The sequence below is a fragment of the Rhineura floridana genome, chromosome 5 (genome assembly GCF_030035675.1).
Source record: "Rhineura floridana isolate rRhiFlo1 chromosome 5, rRhiFlo1.hap2, whole genome shotgun sequence".
Classification (NCBI taxonomy): Eukaryota; Metazoa; Chordata; class Lepidosauria; order Squamata; family Rhineuridae; genus Rhineura; species Rhineura floridana.
The window spans coordinates 50,081,341-50,101,332 of NC_084484.1; the positions used below are offsets into that span (position 1 = coordinate 50,081,341).

Here is a 19,992-nt window from a genome sequence, read left to right on the forward strand (position 1 = left end):
TGCATCCAATCTCAAAAATCCCAGATTTTGGAGTACAAAGTGGTGGAGCATGATGAACATCGTGTGTACCCGGATTAAAAAAAACAGGTGGAGAAAAAAATGAAACCAGTGTAACATCAAGTGTCTTTGCAGCCAGAATCTGGAAAGGCCATCAGAGAACAAATTATATTTTCAAGGGACTATTCAGTAAGGTCAGGAGAACAAAGCGCTCGTATTAGAACAGCACCAGATTGATGGTAATAAGCTTGAGAGAACCTATGCAACCAAAGTGCAAAAGTAAACAAGAGAAAAGGAACTGATGTGATTACTGACTTGAGTGAGACAACAAACGCACTAATTGAGTATTAAAAATTTAATTTGGTAATACATGAAATTACTTTTTATACTACAAGTCTGCTCCATTCACTAACTGAAGAAAGCATCTTCATGCATAAAAGCCTATATAAAGTGAAGATATAACTGACAAAATAAAGAACAGTTTGGATTCCACTGGAGTCCCATGTGATATATATCACAAAACCAGCCTCTTATAGGCAGAATGATGAAAACTTGCTATCTATGCTGTAGAACCAATTAAAAATATGAAATGCAGCTACACTGAGAAAGAGATAGAAAATGTGTATTCAAGCAAAAAAGTGCTAATGTATTTTAAATCCAGTCACTTCCACCATAAAGGTAATGCAGCATTTGTTCTAATCACTTCACTAACATTAGCCATGACAATATTTTTATGAGTTTGCCAATGATGCTTTACAACTAAGGGATACTGTTCACAAAAAATGAACATGTTTTTCCCCCCAGATGCTGATTCATGCTGGTTTAATCCTGTTGAGTTCATGGTATCAGATCAGGTAGGTGCTAGGCTGAGTATTTTTCCAGGAATTTCCGCAGGCAAGTCTACCTCTCCTCCTCTCGGGTCATCAAATCTATTTATAACCCTAAATCTGCACCAGTAATGAAACAAATAGTGCACATGTCTGCATTATTTCAGCAAATTTCATTATTTTCAGCACATCTGCACATTTACTATAAACGCAAGTTTTATTTTGGTCACAGACCACTGCATACATATCATAAACAAATCCGTCTATTTGACAGCAATCTGGAAATGAAACTGATTATTCAGTTCATTACCAAAAGAACTCTAATAAACAGGCAAAGCTTTGCTGACCACAGGGCTTCCTTTTTTGTCTTGGTTCATTCAAGCAGTTGGCAAAATCCTCTCCAACTAGCTGTGAATACATGAACCTTTCAATGAGGGAGCTACTGCATTCAGGACACCAGAATTTTTTGCCTAAGTTTTTTTCAAAAACCTTACATGTATAATACAACTTGCATTGTTACAATTGTGTACCTGCAATTTTAATATTTAGATGTGAGTTAATTGTCTTTTATGTGCACAAGCGGTGCTTTAGCACTAGGCAGAAATGATGGGTTAGAGGTAACCTTCCGTTGGATTCTTATTCTGCAAGACCCCTTTTCACGACTATAGGAACCTGCTGTTACTCAGGCTTAGGTGGCTCTTGTGGTCATGTGACTCTTCTTCATCCCTGGGATACCCAGAAGGTGAGCCAATTCATCCAATCTCATCTCTGCCATTTTTATACTAAAACCTAGAAGCTGCTAAACAATATATTTGTAGTCTGTTTACACCCAGCTCTGTCTAGGTTTCCCATTCTCTCTTCCCACTCTACCTTAGCTACCCATAGCGGGCATGACAACAATCTCCAAAGTCAGCGTAAAATGCCATATTCCTTGGTCATGGCTCAAGACGATTTCCAGAGCTCATGACTCCACTGAGAGTTCTAATCTAATCACAATAGATGCAAGCACTATACTCTCTCCAATAAAGACAATTTGTCAATCCTCATCTGCAAATCCTGACATTCACCTGGCATGGCTCTAAACAGGGCTAGCACATTCACTTTTTTAAAAAGAAATGGGGAAAACTCTAATAATTTTTTCTTACAATGTTCAGTTTTAAATTAAGATTTACTCAGGCGTTTTAAAAATTGTTAACGATAGAAATGCTACATTGTCCTCAGTCCACAATCCTGAAGATGCTTATATGGATACTGGATTTCAACTATGTTATAACAATGAAATGCTGAAGAAAAACCAAAAGTAGTAATGACCTATATTCAAGAATCAAAATGCCAGCGGAATCAGAAAACTTGTGTTGAGACTGGTCAAGCAGATGCCGAAAGCCTAGTCTAGCTTTTTAAGTTTCTTGAACAGGTGCCAAACCCCTTACACAGTCGGCATGGAGACCATGAAGAATATGAGCAAATAAGCAGCTTTAAACCATTATTGACCAAGTGTATTCTTTAACTATGGTTACCATAAACTGTAGTTTGATGTGAGATTTGAATTGAGTGTTCCAAACTTTTCAAATCCATTTACCTTCGCAAGTTAGAATTAGACATAAGTTATTGCAGCATTACAATTAAAGAGCATACAACAAATCAAATGTTCCCAGCATTCTGATTTTTGGTTCTAATACTCTTATCAATTGCATTTGGAGATTACAGTTTTTTCATTATCTACCAAAACTTAATTGCACTGCAAAAAAACCCAAACCCCTAGTTTTCTGTAAACTCTGTCACAGAGCTCTGCTTAAGTTCTGAATCTCTGTGATGAATGCTTGATGAGAACTACCTGACAAAAGCATGTTAAGCTCATTCTTCATTTGTTACATCTGCGTGTCGGCTTTCTTTAAGCTTCAATTAAATGTAATACTAATTAAGAGCTGTCCACAAAGGAAAATATATGACTAACCTAGCCCTTGGTCAGAAATTACTTTTCCCCCAACAATCCAGCTCAAATGAATTGTTGCAGCTCTGAAGTGGTCTATATACATATGAAGCTATCTTTCAAGTACCCTGGAGTCCTTGAAGATGTGATGCACATAGAAAGCTGCCTTATACCGAGTCAGACCATTGGTCCATCTAGCTCAGTATTAACTATACTGACAGGCAGCTGCTTTCAAAGATTGCACACAATGGACACTCCCAGCCCTACCTGGAGATGCTGGGGATTGAACCTGGGACCTTCTGCATGCAAAGCAGATGTTCTACCCACTGAGCCACAGCCCAGCACATTAGAAATTGTTGTTGTTCCTTTTAAAAGAACTGATATACTGCCTTTCATTTTGAGAAGGAATAAAAGATACAACAACATTGACAGAGATGGCAAAAAAGTAATTCTGGGACCGGAATCATAGTCTGCAAAGTTTGCTGTTATCTCTTGTTCATCTGCAAACTGCATATCTTTTCCTGTTTAACACTACATGCTCACTTACCTACAGGCACATATTTTAACCAAGTTATAAAAATGGAGATTTTTAATAAGCTTTTTGTTTAGTTTCACCAATGTTATACTAGAAAGGCAAAAGAAAACATGGCACCAAAATCGTACATGTGCTGGTACAAGATGAAATATATAAAATGCACAAATATTTGTCATTATGCAATTATCATTTATCATAATTACTTCACTATTATGGATAATCAAAAATATGTATCTACATTAAAAAGTTACACCTCAAACCTTTACTGATATGAGGACATTAGGACCACCTGCATTCCCTCTTCTTGTGTCCATGAACACTGAATCAAAGTTAATGGAGCAACCATGTTTATGTCTGTTGGGCATACAGTGCACAGAATATGCTCCAGCTAAAATGAGAAGGTAAAATCCAACAAACACATCAACATATTTTCCACTGGGGTACATTTAACATTGCTTTCTATTAAATATACATAACTCAAGGGAGCCAACTTTAGCATTAAGGAAAGCAACACTTCCTAATCCCCTTATTTCAGAGTTGCTAGGTCATTCTTTTTATAGGAATAGATTAAACGTTTCAGGCTAAGAGCCTTCCATTTCCAATTAAACTGGTAAGTGTTATTAGAACATAAAATGCTATAGGAAGCAAAATATTCATGCTTTAAAACAATATTTCAATTATAAAATATCTAATGTCAATGTGATGTTTAGTGTTTATATACATTTCTCCCCATAAAAGACAATGAAGCCATGAAAAACACAATAGATAAATGTTCATTTCAGGGCTTAGGGGCATTGTTTGTGGATTGTCCCATTTTATTTATACATATTTCCAAACTGCCAGATTTATACAACAGCCAATGCATTCACAGTATAAAGATATTAGAAAGGCATCTTGTCAAAACGTTATTAAAAAATGCCAATAATATTCTAGTGTATGTTAAAACTAAGCCCCACAGAAAACCAAGGTCAAATTCAGCAATGGGATTCAAGTGACACAACATGATACTTAAGATTTTTATATTGCTTTCACTACTTTATTAAAAGCTTGTGATAAGAACAGTTACACAAGATCAAAAAACAGTACAGGGATAAAGACTTAGCACTTTCAAAGTGCTTTATTTTTACACTTGCTTGCTTATTAACTTGTGCAATATGACCCAGTTGAGTTTCAGTTTTCAAAGTAGATGCCTATATTGCCAATTACCATGCAGTGACCAATGAAGGCATTCTCATTTTAAATAGCTAGATTTGAAAGCGAGAACTGAGAATTGAAACCCTCATATCATTCTAATATTACACATTACTTTTTCCAGTTCTAAATATGTGTATAGCCCTTTATTTTTGTAAGGAGATGCCACATAACAGTGTCTCTCATGTAATTCCTGTCATATTTGTGTTACTATAAATGGTTTGCAATATTTCTGCTTCAACAAAAGCAAATTAGATAGCAAAATTTCTAATTTACTTGCCATCACAGTAGGCATAAAATTAATTTTTGATAACAAAAATAGTTGCTTTGAACAATTGCCAGGCTCAGATACTTTCAGATATCACATTATTTAAGTAACTTTAATTCCAGCTGTGTCCATGCTTACCACACACAACTAACGCTGCTGGTTACCCGAAGTCTTTGTACTAGGTAACTGCTCCCTGAGATGAGCAAATATGTATGTATATAGCCTAGCATGTAGAAATTAATGGTGCTTTGTACTAAGGGGTCACCAATGGTCAAAAGCCAGAGAATGAATGTAGATTTTTGCAGCAAAGGGGAATAGAAATATATAGAGCTTGGGATTTTGAAGTAATCTATTGAGTAAGCTTACAATAATTGAGTTTCATAACTTGTCTGTTGAGTTCTTCCTCGACACCTAGGATTTATAGTGTTCTGAAATTGTCACAATAGCACACAAAGGAACAAAGACTGGAAACTAAGCCTATGTTAGAAATCTACTTTCTAGCCATTTTGTGTACTTTAAAATAAATGTTGCCAAGAAAAAGACACTCTGATTACAGTCAAAGGTTCTCATTACATGTGTGGCTTAAGTGGGCATATAGCTTCTCTTGATTTATTTGCAGGTTGCCATTTAATCATAAATTTTTAATGCTTTGATAAATGGGATCCATTAGTTAGTGGGCCCTATGTTTTGAACTAGATTCTCCTAATCCTGCTTGTGGATTTGAAGAGCATCAGCAGCAACTGCACATACAAAAGGTAATAAAGATTCCAGAGATGTTATTAAGGTATGAATCTGAGGATAAGCCCAAGATTTCTGAGTGGCACAAATACTCTGATTGCGAATGCACTGCATACATCACACTGTACTACCAGACTGTTAGCATAATAGGTCATGTCTAGAATGTACCACAAACATAAATCATTCCCACATTTCTATACAGTTTTATTTCATCACACAGTGCTGCACACTTAATCTGCATTTCTTCTTTCAACAAGCCTTTTAAGTAGATATTTATCCCAATCTACAGTTGTATTGGAATTGGTTCTTAAACATACTTTGCTTTTAAGATGTTTTTAGTGCTTTATCATCTGTTTGCTGCCCTGGGCTCCCTTTGGGAGGAAGGGTGGGATATAAATTTAAATTATTATTATTATTTCATCCTGAGACAGAGACCTCAAATAATTACAAGACTCATTTTTACAAAACCAGGAAGGTTGCATCACTGCTGACCGTTTTTCTTTCACTTTAACTCAGAAATGTATTTAACCCACTCTGTTAACTTTTCTCCCTGCATTTTCACCTGACAGTTAACACCATCTTTTCTATTAAACCTTGACAGTCTATCTGCAGCCTTGTTCTGCCCTCTTCCCCCACCCCCATGTTTTTTTCCTCCACCCTCTAGCACTCTCTTATCTTTCTGCATCACTCAGATCACTCAGCACTTTCAGCTGTTATTTCCATATTATGGTTCTCAGCTATTGGAATAATCATACCAAACAGAGAATCTGGATGGGGCACAATCATCTGATTTATCGACTTAAAGTATACCACTAAAATAAATGAACTACTAAGTAGTTTGACCTTTGTTTTTTGTCACTAGCCTGAAAGCCAAAACTAAATCTACACACACAAACGCTGCTTTTTCATAGTTGATTTAGCATCCAACTGTGTACACCTCTAAGTTATCCCACCTTTTTTCTCATCCTACAGATCTTTCTGCATATTAAATTGATTTCTTTTCCCTGTATTTCACACTGCATTATCTTCTTTCTGCACCAGCTAAGGTCTGTCTGCACCCCTATGTCTCAATTCCCCACCCTCTTTGCTGAATTAAATGGCAAAACACGCAAGGCTTTCACCCCGCCAGCAATTCACACACTTCAGAAATCTAAGATGCAAGTAGACTGCATGGCACAGCTGGCTGCAACAGGCTGGAAAAGCCAGCACTAACTCTATCATGGACCTCTGAATCCATGCGGAGGAGGAATGCAGGCATAGTGATGAAGATATTCTCCATCTTCACTTCAATTTGTAAAGAGTCTTTGATGTTCATACAAAGAGGAATGAGAGAACTCCAAGTATGCTTTATCTGAAGCTATCTGAGATAACCCTGCCGCCCTAGGCTCCTGCTGGGAGTAAGGGTAGGATATAAATCAAATAATAAATAACCACAAATACCCAGAGGATCACAATTAGCTCATGGGCCTAACAGGGAAACCAACAGAGGGAAAAGCCACAGAAAAGCTAAATATATTAAGCTGGTACAAATAATAAGTTTTCATAAGCATTCTACTTGACATGTAATGTCTGAAAGTAGAGGAAATAGAAAGATTTAACAGCAACTGTCCAAAGTGTCCTGTATTCCAAACAACAGTCCTTACACAAGGGGAAACTATTTTATTTTGTAAGACCCCAAGTCGTCATTTATTCTATGTCCTCAAAGTCTTACTTCAAAAAATTTATCTTGAATGGTAAATTCTATATTTTCTTGATATTTCTAATTTTTTATTGTTAAACTTTCAATTTAAGAATTTTTGTCCCCCAAATGAGATGTGGCTTCATTTTAGGCATCCAAATTTGAAAACTTCAACTGAGCATTTGAGGTCTTTAAGGTGTAGGTGAGAAAAAAAAAAGAACGTAGCAAGTTTCAGGTAAGATCAAAGATTTTGGACGTAGCAAGTCAAAAGATTTTATGAGAATAATTAAACTGAAGACTTTTTTTAGCAAGACCATTGTGTTGAATAACTTATAAAAGGTGTAAGAGGATTTAAGGTATCTCTCTATTGAGTTTCAATGTTAGCAGATTCATTAAATGGAAACCAAAGGGTTAAACAAGCAGTAAAGTCTTTCTTAAACTAAAAGGTTTACACTTCAGATTAAGATACAAAGTACTATTTAAATAATAAAACTAGTTTTAAGAAAAAATGCTAATGTCATTTATATTATAAGCCATACAGCTTATACTCAACGGTTCTAGTGAATAGTGCATCCAATTTGTCCATGCGGTATGTTGTCATTGTTTTGTGAGATTTTCTGAATGTTTTGTAGAACACAGTACCTTTAAAGAAAAAGTTAAAAGTACAAGAACAGAACTCACTACCAAATGCTACTAACACGACTAACATGCATGCCTAAAATTCTATTCTGACAAATAACTAAGTTGTCTGTCAAATTTTAAAGACAGCGACACAATATTAAAAACTTTAATAGCTTATTCTAGAAAGTGCAATTAATACTATTAACTAAAAAAATACATACTCAGTGTTTCATGACACACACTGACTTCACTTTCAGTTGCTATACTGTGCACACCTTCATAGGAGTGAAGGCCATTGAATACAGTGGAACTTACCTCTGAATAAAAGTGCATAGGATTCCACTGTAAAAATGTATAAAGTTACCAGACATGTTAAAGATACAACACTTAGTGCAATTCAACATGTCTAATTGACATTCTCCCAATTAGTTGCCTATTGCTCTGCTTTTCTCAGTTAATACCTGAGTTTACTACTCTATGTTAGTTAACTAGACATACAACTACTAAAAATATCTCCAAACCTTACTTACTCTATTTGAGCTCCATGAGCCACAAGGGCACTTATAGACTCCATAGTACCAGACCGGGCTGCTTTGTGAATAGGGGTTTCACCAACATAATCCTGGGGGGAGAATTATAGCAATTAATACCAAACATGGAATATTTAAGCTAAATATTCTTGAAGACAATAAATAAGCAATGGCAGATAGGATCATTTAGTAAAGATACACATTCAGTGTCTTGGATTGTGCTATAGGACAGATTGGCAAATATTTGACCAGAGACAGGTAGAACTCCAATCATAGTCAATTTCTGGATGATTTGAAGTAGACCTCCAAGGATTGCTAGCTACATGTTATTCCTCTCTTCCCTCCTCCCCTGACTCTCCAAGGAAGAAAGAACCTGGTACCTGCCACAGACTAGAAGAGACTTGTATCATACTTTTCTACTTAGATAAGGCACTTAATACAGAAATCACTTAAAACAGAAAAAGCTCTTTAGATTTCTAAGGTTTAGTTCACTCTTAACCAATAATAAATGTATTTAAATACTACCCTTCCTATAGTTTGCTGCTGTTTTTAACCGGTATTTAAAGCATTTTCAGGATTTTCTGCATATATTTCATTGATCTACTCTGCCCAAAAAGTGAGGTTCTCTGGGCAGTTAGACATTAAAACTATAAAAATAGAATACCTAAGAACTAGAACATAATAAAACTAGCACAATACAAATCCAGAATAAAACTAGCAACAGAACAGCTTTGAGGAACACACTAAAATACTTACTAAACATTCTGGAAGAATAGAAATGTCCTCATCTGGTGCCAGGCAACCCCCTTTGGAAAGGGCATTCCATAACTGGGGTGCTATCAATGAAAACACCCTCATTTGGTGAGGGTACTTGGTGGAGGACCTAAAAAGATTACCTTAGAGTCCAGCCAGGTATAAATGCAAGGAGATGCTCCTTCAAGTAACCTGGCCCCAAGCCATTCAGGCCTTTAAAAGGTGAGTACCAAAATTTTGAATTGGGCCAGAAAAGGACTTAAAGTTGACAAAGTACTAATAGAATCATATCTACCAGTCCCAGTTAGTAACACTGCTGGCCCATTTTGGATCAGCTAAAATTTCAGGTTCTCTCTCTGCCAGATAGCATCACAGTTGGCATATCAAATGAAGCTGTTAAAAGACTCTCCAAGTCACTGAGATCATCTGTGCCTCATGTGAGGAAGCTGGACCTAGGAGCATCCCCAAACTACAAACCTGATCTTTTCAGAGTAGTGAAACACCATCCAAAACAAGCTGAAGATCATCTAGCTGAGAAGATTAACCCACCTATTAACAGTATCTCCAACTTGTCTAGATTTGTCTAGAGTCTCAATTTATTGGCCGTCATCCAGTCCATTACCATGTTCAAGCACTGGTTCACAACATTCACTGTGTTCCATGGAAGTAATGAAAAAAGGCATGTACAGCTGGGTGTCACCAGCCTATTGATAACCTCTCACCCCACAACCCTGGACAACCCTCCTAGCAGTTCCATGTAGGTATTGAATAGCATGGGAGATGAAACAGAGCCCTGCAGAATCCCACTACATAACAAGCATGGGGCTGCACAATAATCCCTAGCACCACCTTCTGGAATTGGTCATCCAAATAGGTGCAAATCCATTGCTAAGATGTGCCTGCAATTACCAATCCAGAAAACCTATCCTGAATAGCAGAGCCAATGGTACCGAAAGAACTCTCTTGAATATACATTCAAGCAACAAATCTGAAAAATCTTAGAGAGTGTAAGGTAGTTTGACAATTACAACATAAGATTAGAGGAAAACCCCAAAACTGATACCTGTTTGTTTATGTTGGCTCCTGATTGAATTAACCAGATGAGGCACTGAGGATGTCCTCCAAACGCAGCAATATGGGCTGGTGTTTGGGCAAAACGTGTTGTACAGGCATTAACAGTAGCTCCTGCTCTCACTAATTGCATTAAGCAGTCCAGCTTTAAAAAAGACAGAACAGAAAAAGTAATATATCATATAATCAGCTCATTGTTTTAACCTGGTATCACATAATCAGCTATAAACATTCACATCTGTGGTCAATGACAGCTCACTACAAAGCTATTCAGATATAGAAAGAAGCCATGCTTTGTCATTATACGAACAAGCCTTGGCCTTGCACATCCCCTCCCTCCTTTGCACACAAGATTAGATTGAAAGCTTCCACTTCTGAACTAAACATAGTGCCCTGTTATGTCTGAATTCAACAATTATCCCTCCCCATTTCTTAAAAGGACAAACCCAGAATTTTGGGGGGAAATTGTAATATAATCAATACTTACTCTCTCAAACCTAAGATTATGTTACTGTTTTAATAACATAAAATTTGCTATAACTTAGCATATGAATTCACACTATCTGACATATTTATGAAATTTACAGAGCAACATTATGCATATTTACTCAGATGTAATCTTACTCCCAGGTAAGCATGCATAGGCTTGCAACCTCAAAGAGTATAAATGCCTTAGTTTTTTAACAGGATGGCTGTGTCAGTTGTTTGAGGAAAAAGTTGAAATGGTTGACCACAAAAGAGGGATAGGTGAGAACAGCAGCCATAGAATACTCATTTCAGGATCTTCAAACTAGATCAAAGATCATCAGTGGAAGGTATTATTTTAATGGACAGGTTTTAACCATGATAAGAAAGCAAATATATACTTAAGAAGATGTATCTGAAAAGAAATGAGAAAATAACATATTGTTTATGAATTTGTTTATGGGTTATACATTGCAAGTGTTAATGAAATACTTGGCTATTTTCTTTAAAAAAATGCGCTTTGGACTTGAGTATTGCATATGTCTAGAACGCAGGTGGGAAACCTGCAGCCCTTTAGATGCTGCTGAACTACAACTTACATCATCCCAGGCCATCAGCCACGCTGCTAGGAATTGGAATCTAACATATGTAGGGCCACAGGTTCCCCATCCCTGGTGTCTGCAGTATGCATAAGAATGATCACTTTCTAATGCTGTAGTTCAAAGGGGGGCAAATGTTGTGCCCTCTAGATGTTGTTGGATTACAGTTCTCATCACCTCTGGCCAGCAGACCAATGGTCAAAGATGACGGAAGCTGTAGTCCCTCACATCAGCTACCTCCGTTGTAAACTGTCATATGAAGTTTTTAAAGACAGTTTGAATGAGTAAAGCCTTGTTTTTAAGAAACATTTCACTCATGCCAAAGAGAAACAATTTCATAGGAGCTTTACCCCCAACATTTCCAATTTTTCTGATTTTCTATGAAGATTTCCCCTCAGCATTTCCATCTCCAGGTTAGTTCAAAAGCAGAAATCTTCTATCTCTCCTCATACATGTGAAGGAGAAGAGGGAAGGGGGAAGTGCCTGAAGCTCATTCAGGCCTGAACTATAAGGAAAACCATGATTTGTTATTATGTCCAGACTGGGCCAATACATACCATGGAATATGTGCATGGTTTAATTTTTAAAAATTGTTCATGAACCTAAACATTCAAATTCTGACATTTTTCAAGTCCCTTAGCATTTAATATTCTGTTGCTGACCAGCCCCCTATAAGATTAGCTAAGCCAATGACATAAAGAGCTATGAGGTATCTGCTTGTACAGCCATGACTATGAGAGTACTCACTGCTGGGTGACAAAGGCCATAGGTTGCAGACATATTACAGAATGTTCTATATCTAAACTGAACATCTGAAATAAAGTGAGCTGGCAACATCTAAAGAGCCAACAAATTCTCAAATGCTATCATTTCCAACTATGCTGTTGAATACACTCTCAACCTTGGTTAAAACCTGTATACTCTTAACCGTTTCGAAAACAGTTCCATATTAGCCTGGTAAAGTTTGTAAGGGTTTTGCTCTGGAGAGTATTGCTCTGGCTATAACTTGGAGACAAAGAAGAATTTATGTGTCGGGAGCTGTGTTTTCCACACAAGTTAGCTCTACATTACCCAATGTAGTGTACCCAATGAACACTCTTCTTCTAAAGTAATATGCCAGAATTATGGATGTTAGAAGCCATGTGTTTCAACAGTTACTAAAATCATCCATCTCTAAGCATGAACTCCTAACATGTTTACACTATTCTAACATCACAAATTTCTTACAACGTGTCAACGCTTACCTGTGATCTTTTCATAATTCTGTTTGATAAAAATGATACCCAGCATCTTATAAATGTAATTGTAACATCGTAACTGCTGCTTTGGAATCTTAATATCTCCTGACAACATGGAGCAGGCACAGTGATTGGGTCTACACTGGGCTCTATGCCATCATGTGATGACAGTGGGACTGATTCGGAATCCAGCAGATATAAGGTTGGCTCAACATCTTCCTGGGATGTTCCATTTCAGGCTTTTTGCAGGCTGCCACCAGCAAGGATTCTACTTGTAGCACTTCCACTCACCTGCACATTCAGGAGATGGAAAAGGGAGCTCCATGCCAGTGGAATGACACCAATGTCACTCCACAGGCAGAAGACAGCAGGACTGGGCTGAAGGACCCCTCTATCTAATCTATTCCAATCCACCCACCCACACCTGGCACAGAAGGGCTTGGACTGCAGTGATATTATAATAAACCCTATTAAAATCTATTTTTATACACCCTGCTTTTGGGAAAAGTAATTTAGCAAACACAGTCTTTGCTTTGGAATGCACTAACACTGTTGCCAATTAGTTCTGTTAACATGTTTCTAAATAAGATCACAAAGAGCTTCTTACACAGGGAGACACAGGCTAAAAACACTGCATACTATATATTTCCTCTCTACTAATAATATCCTGAGGTTTCATCTTCTTGGCAAAGCAGTAGAGGATGACGAGATGAGGAAAGAGAAACATTATAAGAGCGGGGGGAAAGAAAACAGGAGCTGCAATAGTTCATGAACAGAAACTTGGCATGATGTGCCAGCTTATAAAGTTGTTAGTACTTGCCTACATTGAAAAAGAGATTTTAATTTTAACCATTCCATGGGCTGTATCCAACTAAATTCTACTCAGAACAGACCCAAGTTAGTCATTGGGTCTACTCTTATGACTAATGTTGCATACAACCCATCCACATTCCATTAAAGTATGAAGAGTATTTAAATGAATACTTTTGCAATGTTAAGGTTAAATTAAATAAAGATTATTGCTGTAGTCACAAATGGCTTACAAAGCACTGCAAAATTGAGTTTCCTCATACATCAGAGATACTATAATGAACTTTCTAACTAAAATAAATGCCTAAGTAAACAATATCACTATTAAATGGAATCATGTTTATTTTTGTTATGTTTGTATTTTTTCTTTCCTCCAGTAAACTTAAGGTGGTATGCATGGGGTTCTTTAGATACTGTTATGTCACTGACGAGATATAGTCCTACTTAGCTTCAGCAAAGATGCTGAATATATGTTGTATATTTAGACTGTGTGTTCCCAATTTAAAAAGCTTAAAATTAAAATGTTACATAAAGATTATGCTTCTGGAAAGCGGTTTTCTGCCAGTTTAAAAGCCAAACTTAGAATTAGTATACATCACATTTTAAAAAAAGTCGGATAAAGGATTGTTTTATGTGCAAAGTTCAACATATCATTTCCAATTAGCTTGCTTGTTAAATGGCAGGCATTTCTTAAAAGAACTGGCCAGTAAGTACAGTAAAGGCAAGCTTTCAAAAGTAGATGCACTAGTAAAAGTTGTGTATAAATTTTAAGCATTAATTGAGTTTTAGGCAGAGAATTTTCCTGGGAGCTTGAACCAACTTTTAGAGAAAGATTGTTCAATCTGATACACATTCAGTACAGACTGGAAGACAAAAATCCAATTATGTTTCACATTTCTGGACTGAACTTCACAAATTACAAGGGAAACAAGTACTTTTCCCCTGGATATTCCATCAGAAGTAATATATGTATTACTTGTACATGTAATATATGTATCTCTGACATATATGTATTTTTACCAAACTATGTTTCAATGTGACTTTACAGAAAACTGTAACAGAATAGAAAACACGACATTACTAAGAAAACCAGTGGACAACATATGACAAGGTACTAATTACTTTAACCGTCATCCACTATCAAGAAGATAATTTCCATATATAGTTTATTTATGCTAAATGTAGGCAGAGGCCTGCTTGCAATCAGAACTTTCTTTCTTTTTTTCTCTATAACTTTCTCGCCACAACAAATACATCAATATAAGAGCAAATTGCAGATGTTCAAGAGCCTGAATGTCATAGACACATGGGTGACAGAGCTTAGGAAAAATTGACAAAAGAGAAAAGGTAAGAGACTTGTGTTTTAACAATGAACTCAAGAGCACCTCTATCCAACCCCCTGTGTACTACCAAAGATAATCAATGGAAAACGCGAGGCGCGGGGGGGGGGGGAGAGCAGCAGTGGGTGAGGCACTGTTATCTCTAGCTTTCATTGATCCACACAGCACCCGCATATTTCAAAAATGTTTGTTAAGATTCATGGATCTGTCTCAGAAAATAAAACTGCCTGACAGAGGGTGGTTCAATGCTTTATCCCTTGGGGAAGAGACAAAAAAGAAAGGAGGTCAATTGTGATTCAGAATTAGGGAGGCCAGATGTAAAGGAGGGCAGAATTCCTGCAACTTTTACTAGTTGTTTAGAACAGGGGCTCCCAAACTGTGGTCCATGGACCTTCAGTGGACCACAAGCTTCATGCAGGTGGTCCACAATATGCCTACATTAAATGTTCATATTGATTTTTAATTTTTTATTGCTTCTTTTATTTCTTTTGCATTCCATAGAATGCAAATTATAATACAATAAAATAAAGTATAATAAAAAGAATAAAAACAATTAAAAATCATACAGCATAGCACATTACAATTGCCAAAACAGGCAGAGAAATATTATTAAGTGGCCTACCAAAACCCTCAGCAATTTTCAAGTGGTCCATGGGAAAAATGCTTTGGAGGAATCACTGGTTTAGAAAATGGAATTTCAGCAGGCGTCAAGATGCAGTTTACCTTGCCCTAGAATACCGCTTACCATGAAAACCCTATTCATAGGGTCGCCATAAGTCGGGATCGACTTGAAGGCCATTTACATTTTAGCTATAGGAGAAGAGGTTGTAGTAAAGGGACAGAACACAGAAAGAAGGTTGTTACTATCACTCTGTTGTACTAGGACGATCTCACAACCACACAGCTCTGCATAGCAGCCAAAAACCATGCACAAATTAATACCGGACAAATATTACATATAGGTGGGAAATCTGTGGTTCTTCAGATGTTGCTGGATTCCAACTCCTATCAGCTCCAGCCAGCATGGCTAAGGCCAGGGATGATGGGATCTATAGCCCAGCAACAACGGAAGGGCTACAGGTTAGGTACTGCTGATATACAAGATCATAGGCCAATCTAGACATGGTGGTAGCAGATACAAACGTATACGTGATCAGAGTGACATGTGGCAACAAAGGAGGAGGGTGTGTGTTTAAGATAAAGGATAAAAGGAGCACACACAAGATGGGGTGCCCCATCCTTCAACTCTTTTATTGGCATCGAGAAGGGAGAAATGTGGCTGAAGCAACCAAATGTGAGGATGTAAGATGGGGGGGAAGAATGTTCAGTGCCCCTCTTCCACATACTATCAAAGATTCTACACACTCTGCTTTGTAAGTGGATGGTGCAGGCATATGCATAGTGAACCATAACATCTGATTTGGCCTTATATCTCACTCTAGATTAGGAAACTCAGAATAGCTACCACACTGGTTCTATTTTCATCATTCTCTATAATAGCAAATTTTGGTGGTAGAGCGCCTATCAGTTTTGAAGCAAAGCAGCCACTAAAGTAATGGTGTCAACATGTGGGAAGTGGGCTGCCCAGATATGTAAGTTCATAAATTGGGAGAAAAGAAACCCTAAACACAGCCCTGTGACCTATAGGACCTACAGAATCTTGAGCGCATAGAGATAATAAGTGTAATGTATTGCACTATCCAGAGGGGAAATTTCCAGGTTCATAATGAACACCAAAGTCAGGAGTTCATGTTTTAACTGCTATTGGTTGTATGGCAATGGCAGAGGGATGGAACACAGCGCTACCCAATTTGAATTTTGCTAAAATCGTAGATCTCTCCATTGTTCTCTATGGGCAACTTTCAGTTCCACTCCAGGGGAGAATAAAGTAGAAATTAGCATGGATTGTGCAAATCTTGAAATTACTAATCCTACCAGTTGAGGAGATCTGAGCCATGGAATTATTAATCATCAGTTGAGGAGAGGTGGGGAGGATTGTAGCCCTTCTGCACTTTCTTACATAGCAAAAGAAGAGCCAGTAAGTCTGTTCCGGAATAGCCAGAGCCCTGAACAGGAGCAATCCTGCAGGTTCCCACTAGTAATGTCTAAAATTGATCAGATTTCCTGCTATGCAAAAACAAAACAAAACCATACAGTTCTGCAATCACCGATTATACAGTGATACTTTTAAGCATGTTCTTAGGAGTGCCAGTTTACAGACTTGAAGATACAGAGTTGCTACATTTTTCACCCTAAGAGAGATTCTTTAAATCTTTTACTTATTAGGGCATTATAGTGGTGGAAAGTAATACATTCACATACACTGGACTGAAGTGATCCCATCCACGGACTGGATTTCGCTTCGTTCGAGCCTACTCGCAGAACAAGATGGCTAAGAATTACAGCCTGGGATATACTAATCGTGCTTAACCCTCATTAAAAACAGAAACATAGCGACCTAACGGCTCAGACAAACCATTAACCAGAACCATCTCGTCTGAACTGACCGACCGCAACTAGTACCGTAACACTCCCCCATTTTACATTTTGAGAGTATCCTCTTACTCTTATTCTCTCTCTTTCCAAGAGACGGCCCCCCTCCAATCTTATCCTAGAAGAAACTAATTAAGATGTCGGTGTGAAGGTTTTAAAAGAAGATATACACATGGAATGGCGGCGATTGTCGCCGCCTCTCCCAAATCCCACCGGTGTGAACAAGCCGGGATAACCGCTTTTAAGATGGCGCCGGCGCGCGCCCGTTGCTATCCACGAACAGCTTGAGGCAGAGAATTTAATCGCCACTGAAGAAGCACGCGAGTTAAACTACCTAGAGGCGGCTCATGGACCGCGGACAAGGAGGTACCGCCGGTTTGCCTTGTCAGCTGCTTTCCACGGGCCATGGATGGGCTCGAAGAAGTCTCCTTCCCCCTCCCCCAACCGCCATACCTTTCCGAAATGCGCGGCCCAGTGGATGGGCGTCCACCCGTAGAAAGAGTCCTCGGCAGTCAGGTTTTCTCGGGGCGCGGCCTGAAGCAGAGCGCACAAAGCGGGCAAGTCCCCGTCGCGGCAGGCACGGTGCAGCGGAAAGCGCAGGGTCAGCAGCTCCTCGCTGGAGAAACCCGCCTCCGGGCCGGATCTCAGCGACATTGCGGTAGCGCTCAGTGACGAGGAGCGAGACGAAGAGTCAGATAGACCGCTGTGTGAAGGAAATTAATGTTAACAACTGAGCTCCGAGCCGTCGACTATCATCACACCGCCGCTGCTTCTGCTGCTGAACACAAAGAAACCAAGGCGGGCCTGGAGGAACTCCACCCTACGAGAGGCGGGGCAGCGAGCGCTTTCAGCAGGCCCTAACAACAAGAAAGCGCGGCCTTGTTAGACCGTTTGTGTACGAGGCGTCGAAGGTAGAAGATACCCGAAGGAGCACAACCCGCTCATGTCAGCTACTCTCGAGCCATGATTTTTAACGAACCCCTTTCTGTGCCTAACCCTCTCCAATTTGTTATGATTAGGGAGAGTTTACCACTGAGTAAGAATCCCACTGAATTCAGTAGGGCTTCTTTCTAAGCAAACATAGGGAGCGATCCCCTCACTGTGTCTAATAGGGCTTGTTTATAGGAACGTACAAAGCTGATACTATCAGGCCATTGATCCATCTAGCTCAGTATTCTCTCTCTACTGACTAGCTCAGTATTCTCTACACTGACTGGCAGCGGCTCTCCAGAGTTTCAGACAGGAGGCTCTTTTAGCCCTACTACGGAAGGGGGGGGAAGAATTCGACCTGGAACCTTTTATATGCAAAAAGCATGCACTCTACTGCTGAGCCATGACCCTTTTAGTGTGTTAAACAATTGATTTTTTTATTAACTTTTTTATACAGAATTACACATTAATACAGCCTCCAAACATGAGTGCTGCTTGACATAAAAAGAAAAATTATATAACCAGAACAAACCTGAAACTCCCCCCTCCCATTTGCTGCAGAATATTGAATTTAAAGCCCATATATAATAGAGAATAGAAAATTCTTAAGATGAAGTTAAAAAAAACAAATATAGTGTGTTTAGATTCGATTTTGAATTCCAAAGGAGTCGCTGGTTTGGTTCATTAAAGCAAAACAATGAAGGACGTTGTTAATGACAGACATTTATTATGACATACCGGTACATTTTCTTGGGCTAGAGTATGGATCAGCTGCTTGTATAATGTTGCAACCCTTTGCACATCTACTGGAAAGTAAGCCCACATTGAACATACTGGGACTTACTTCTGAGTAAATACACAAAGGGTTGGACTGCCCAGAGTTTATGCAGGCCAATCCATAAGTAAGTGCAGTAGACTTTTAGTGCTTTCTCTAGGTAAGTGTGTATATAACGATGACTGGGTTGTGAAATCGTGTATGTTTTCTCAGAAATAAATCTTACAGTTCAACAGCACATACTCCCTAGAAAGTTTACTTAGGATTGCAGACTTAATTGATTATTGTCTTGGTTCTAAGTAGACAGCTGCTCTTAAATAACAAGTTGCAGTTGAACAGCCAAAGGATACCTCATTATTAAGAAGGGAAAAGTTATATTTAATTGGAATAGGAGGCAATTGGGGCAGTACTGTACATAATCAAGCTATTATTTTCTTATTGCACCCCTTCCCCCAGTCTGCAATATGGGTATAATACTGACATTGCAGAATTGTTGGAAGGATTACTAAAAAAACACTTTTGGAAACATGAGTTGATAAACCTCATGCTTCTAAGACTGGAATGTGCAATCAACATTCCTTGTAATGCATGGGTGGATGGGTTCCAGATAAGCCTGCTGAAATCTTCCCATGTTTTCCCATCATTTGTTCTTTTTTACTGTATACAATTTGTTAAGGAGGTAGAGCAGAATAGCAGTGCCATCTCTTTACTGGTGTGAATAGGAAAATGCACAATTGAAGCACAGTGGAGGGAGTTGTCCCTAGAGAGGGTTCATGAAATGTTGGGGATGTCTCTTCTTTCTCTATTGCTTGCCATGCTTACTAGTTTCATCACAAGTCCTTCCCCTGATCCACCAGTTAATTGTTTCCTGGAATGAGGTTTCTTCAACCCACATATTTCACTTAGCTATTTACATAGTTGATCACACTGAAAACAGCAGCACTTACTTCCAAGTACAGATGTGTAGGTTTTGGCTGTAATCCTGTAGAGTTGCAGCCATCTAGCCCTGTGCTGCTTCTTCTGAAAAAACTTCTGTAGGTTCTGCCTATAATCTTGTAAGGCAGCAATCCTTTAGCCTTGTGCTGCCTTGTGAAAAATTGCATTGTACTGTGGTAGATAGTGCAAGTAATAAGCAAGGAAAATTGGGTTATTGACAAAATCATGTTATCTGATTAGATGCGGTTGTGGAATTGACTAGATTAG

The 19,992-nt window shown here is 38.4% G+C and overlaps 1 protein-coding gene across 3 annotated transcripts in view; it reads right to left on the reverse strand.

Annotated features, from left to right (window-relative positions):
* Window positions 1–17,900, reverse strand: part of ANKRD10 (ankyrin repeat domain 10) — a 39,263-nt gene extending 21,363 nt beyond the window's left edge. Inside the window, exons 1-3 of one of the 3 annotated variants that reach the window (XM_061626648.1) lie at window positions 17,538–17,900; window positions 10,132–10,284; window positions 8,316–8,407 (exon numbers count right to left, since the gene is read on the reverse strand). In XM_061626648.1, coding sequence (XP_061482632.1) covers window positions 8,316–8,407; window positions 10,132–10,284; window positions 17,538–17,738 — 446 coding nt within the window. In that variant the 5' untranslated portion in view covers window positions 17,739–17,900. The other 2 variants (XM_061626650.1, XM_061626649.1) reach the window with 2 other exon arrangements.
* Between the last annotated feature and the right edge of the window lie 2,092 nt (window positions 17,901–19,992).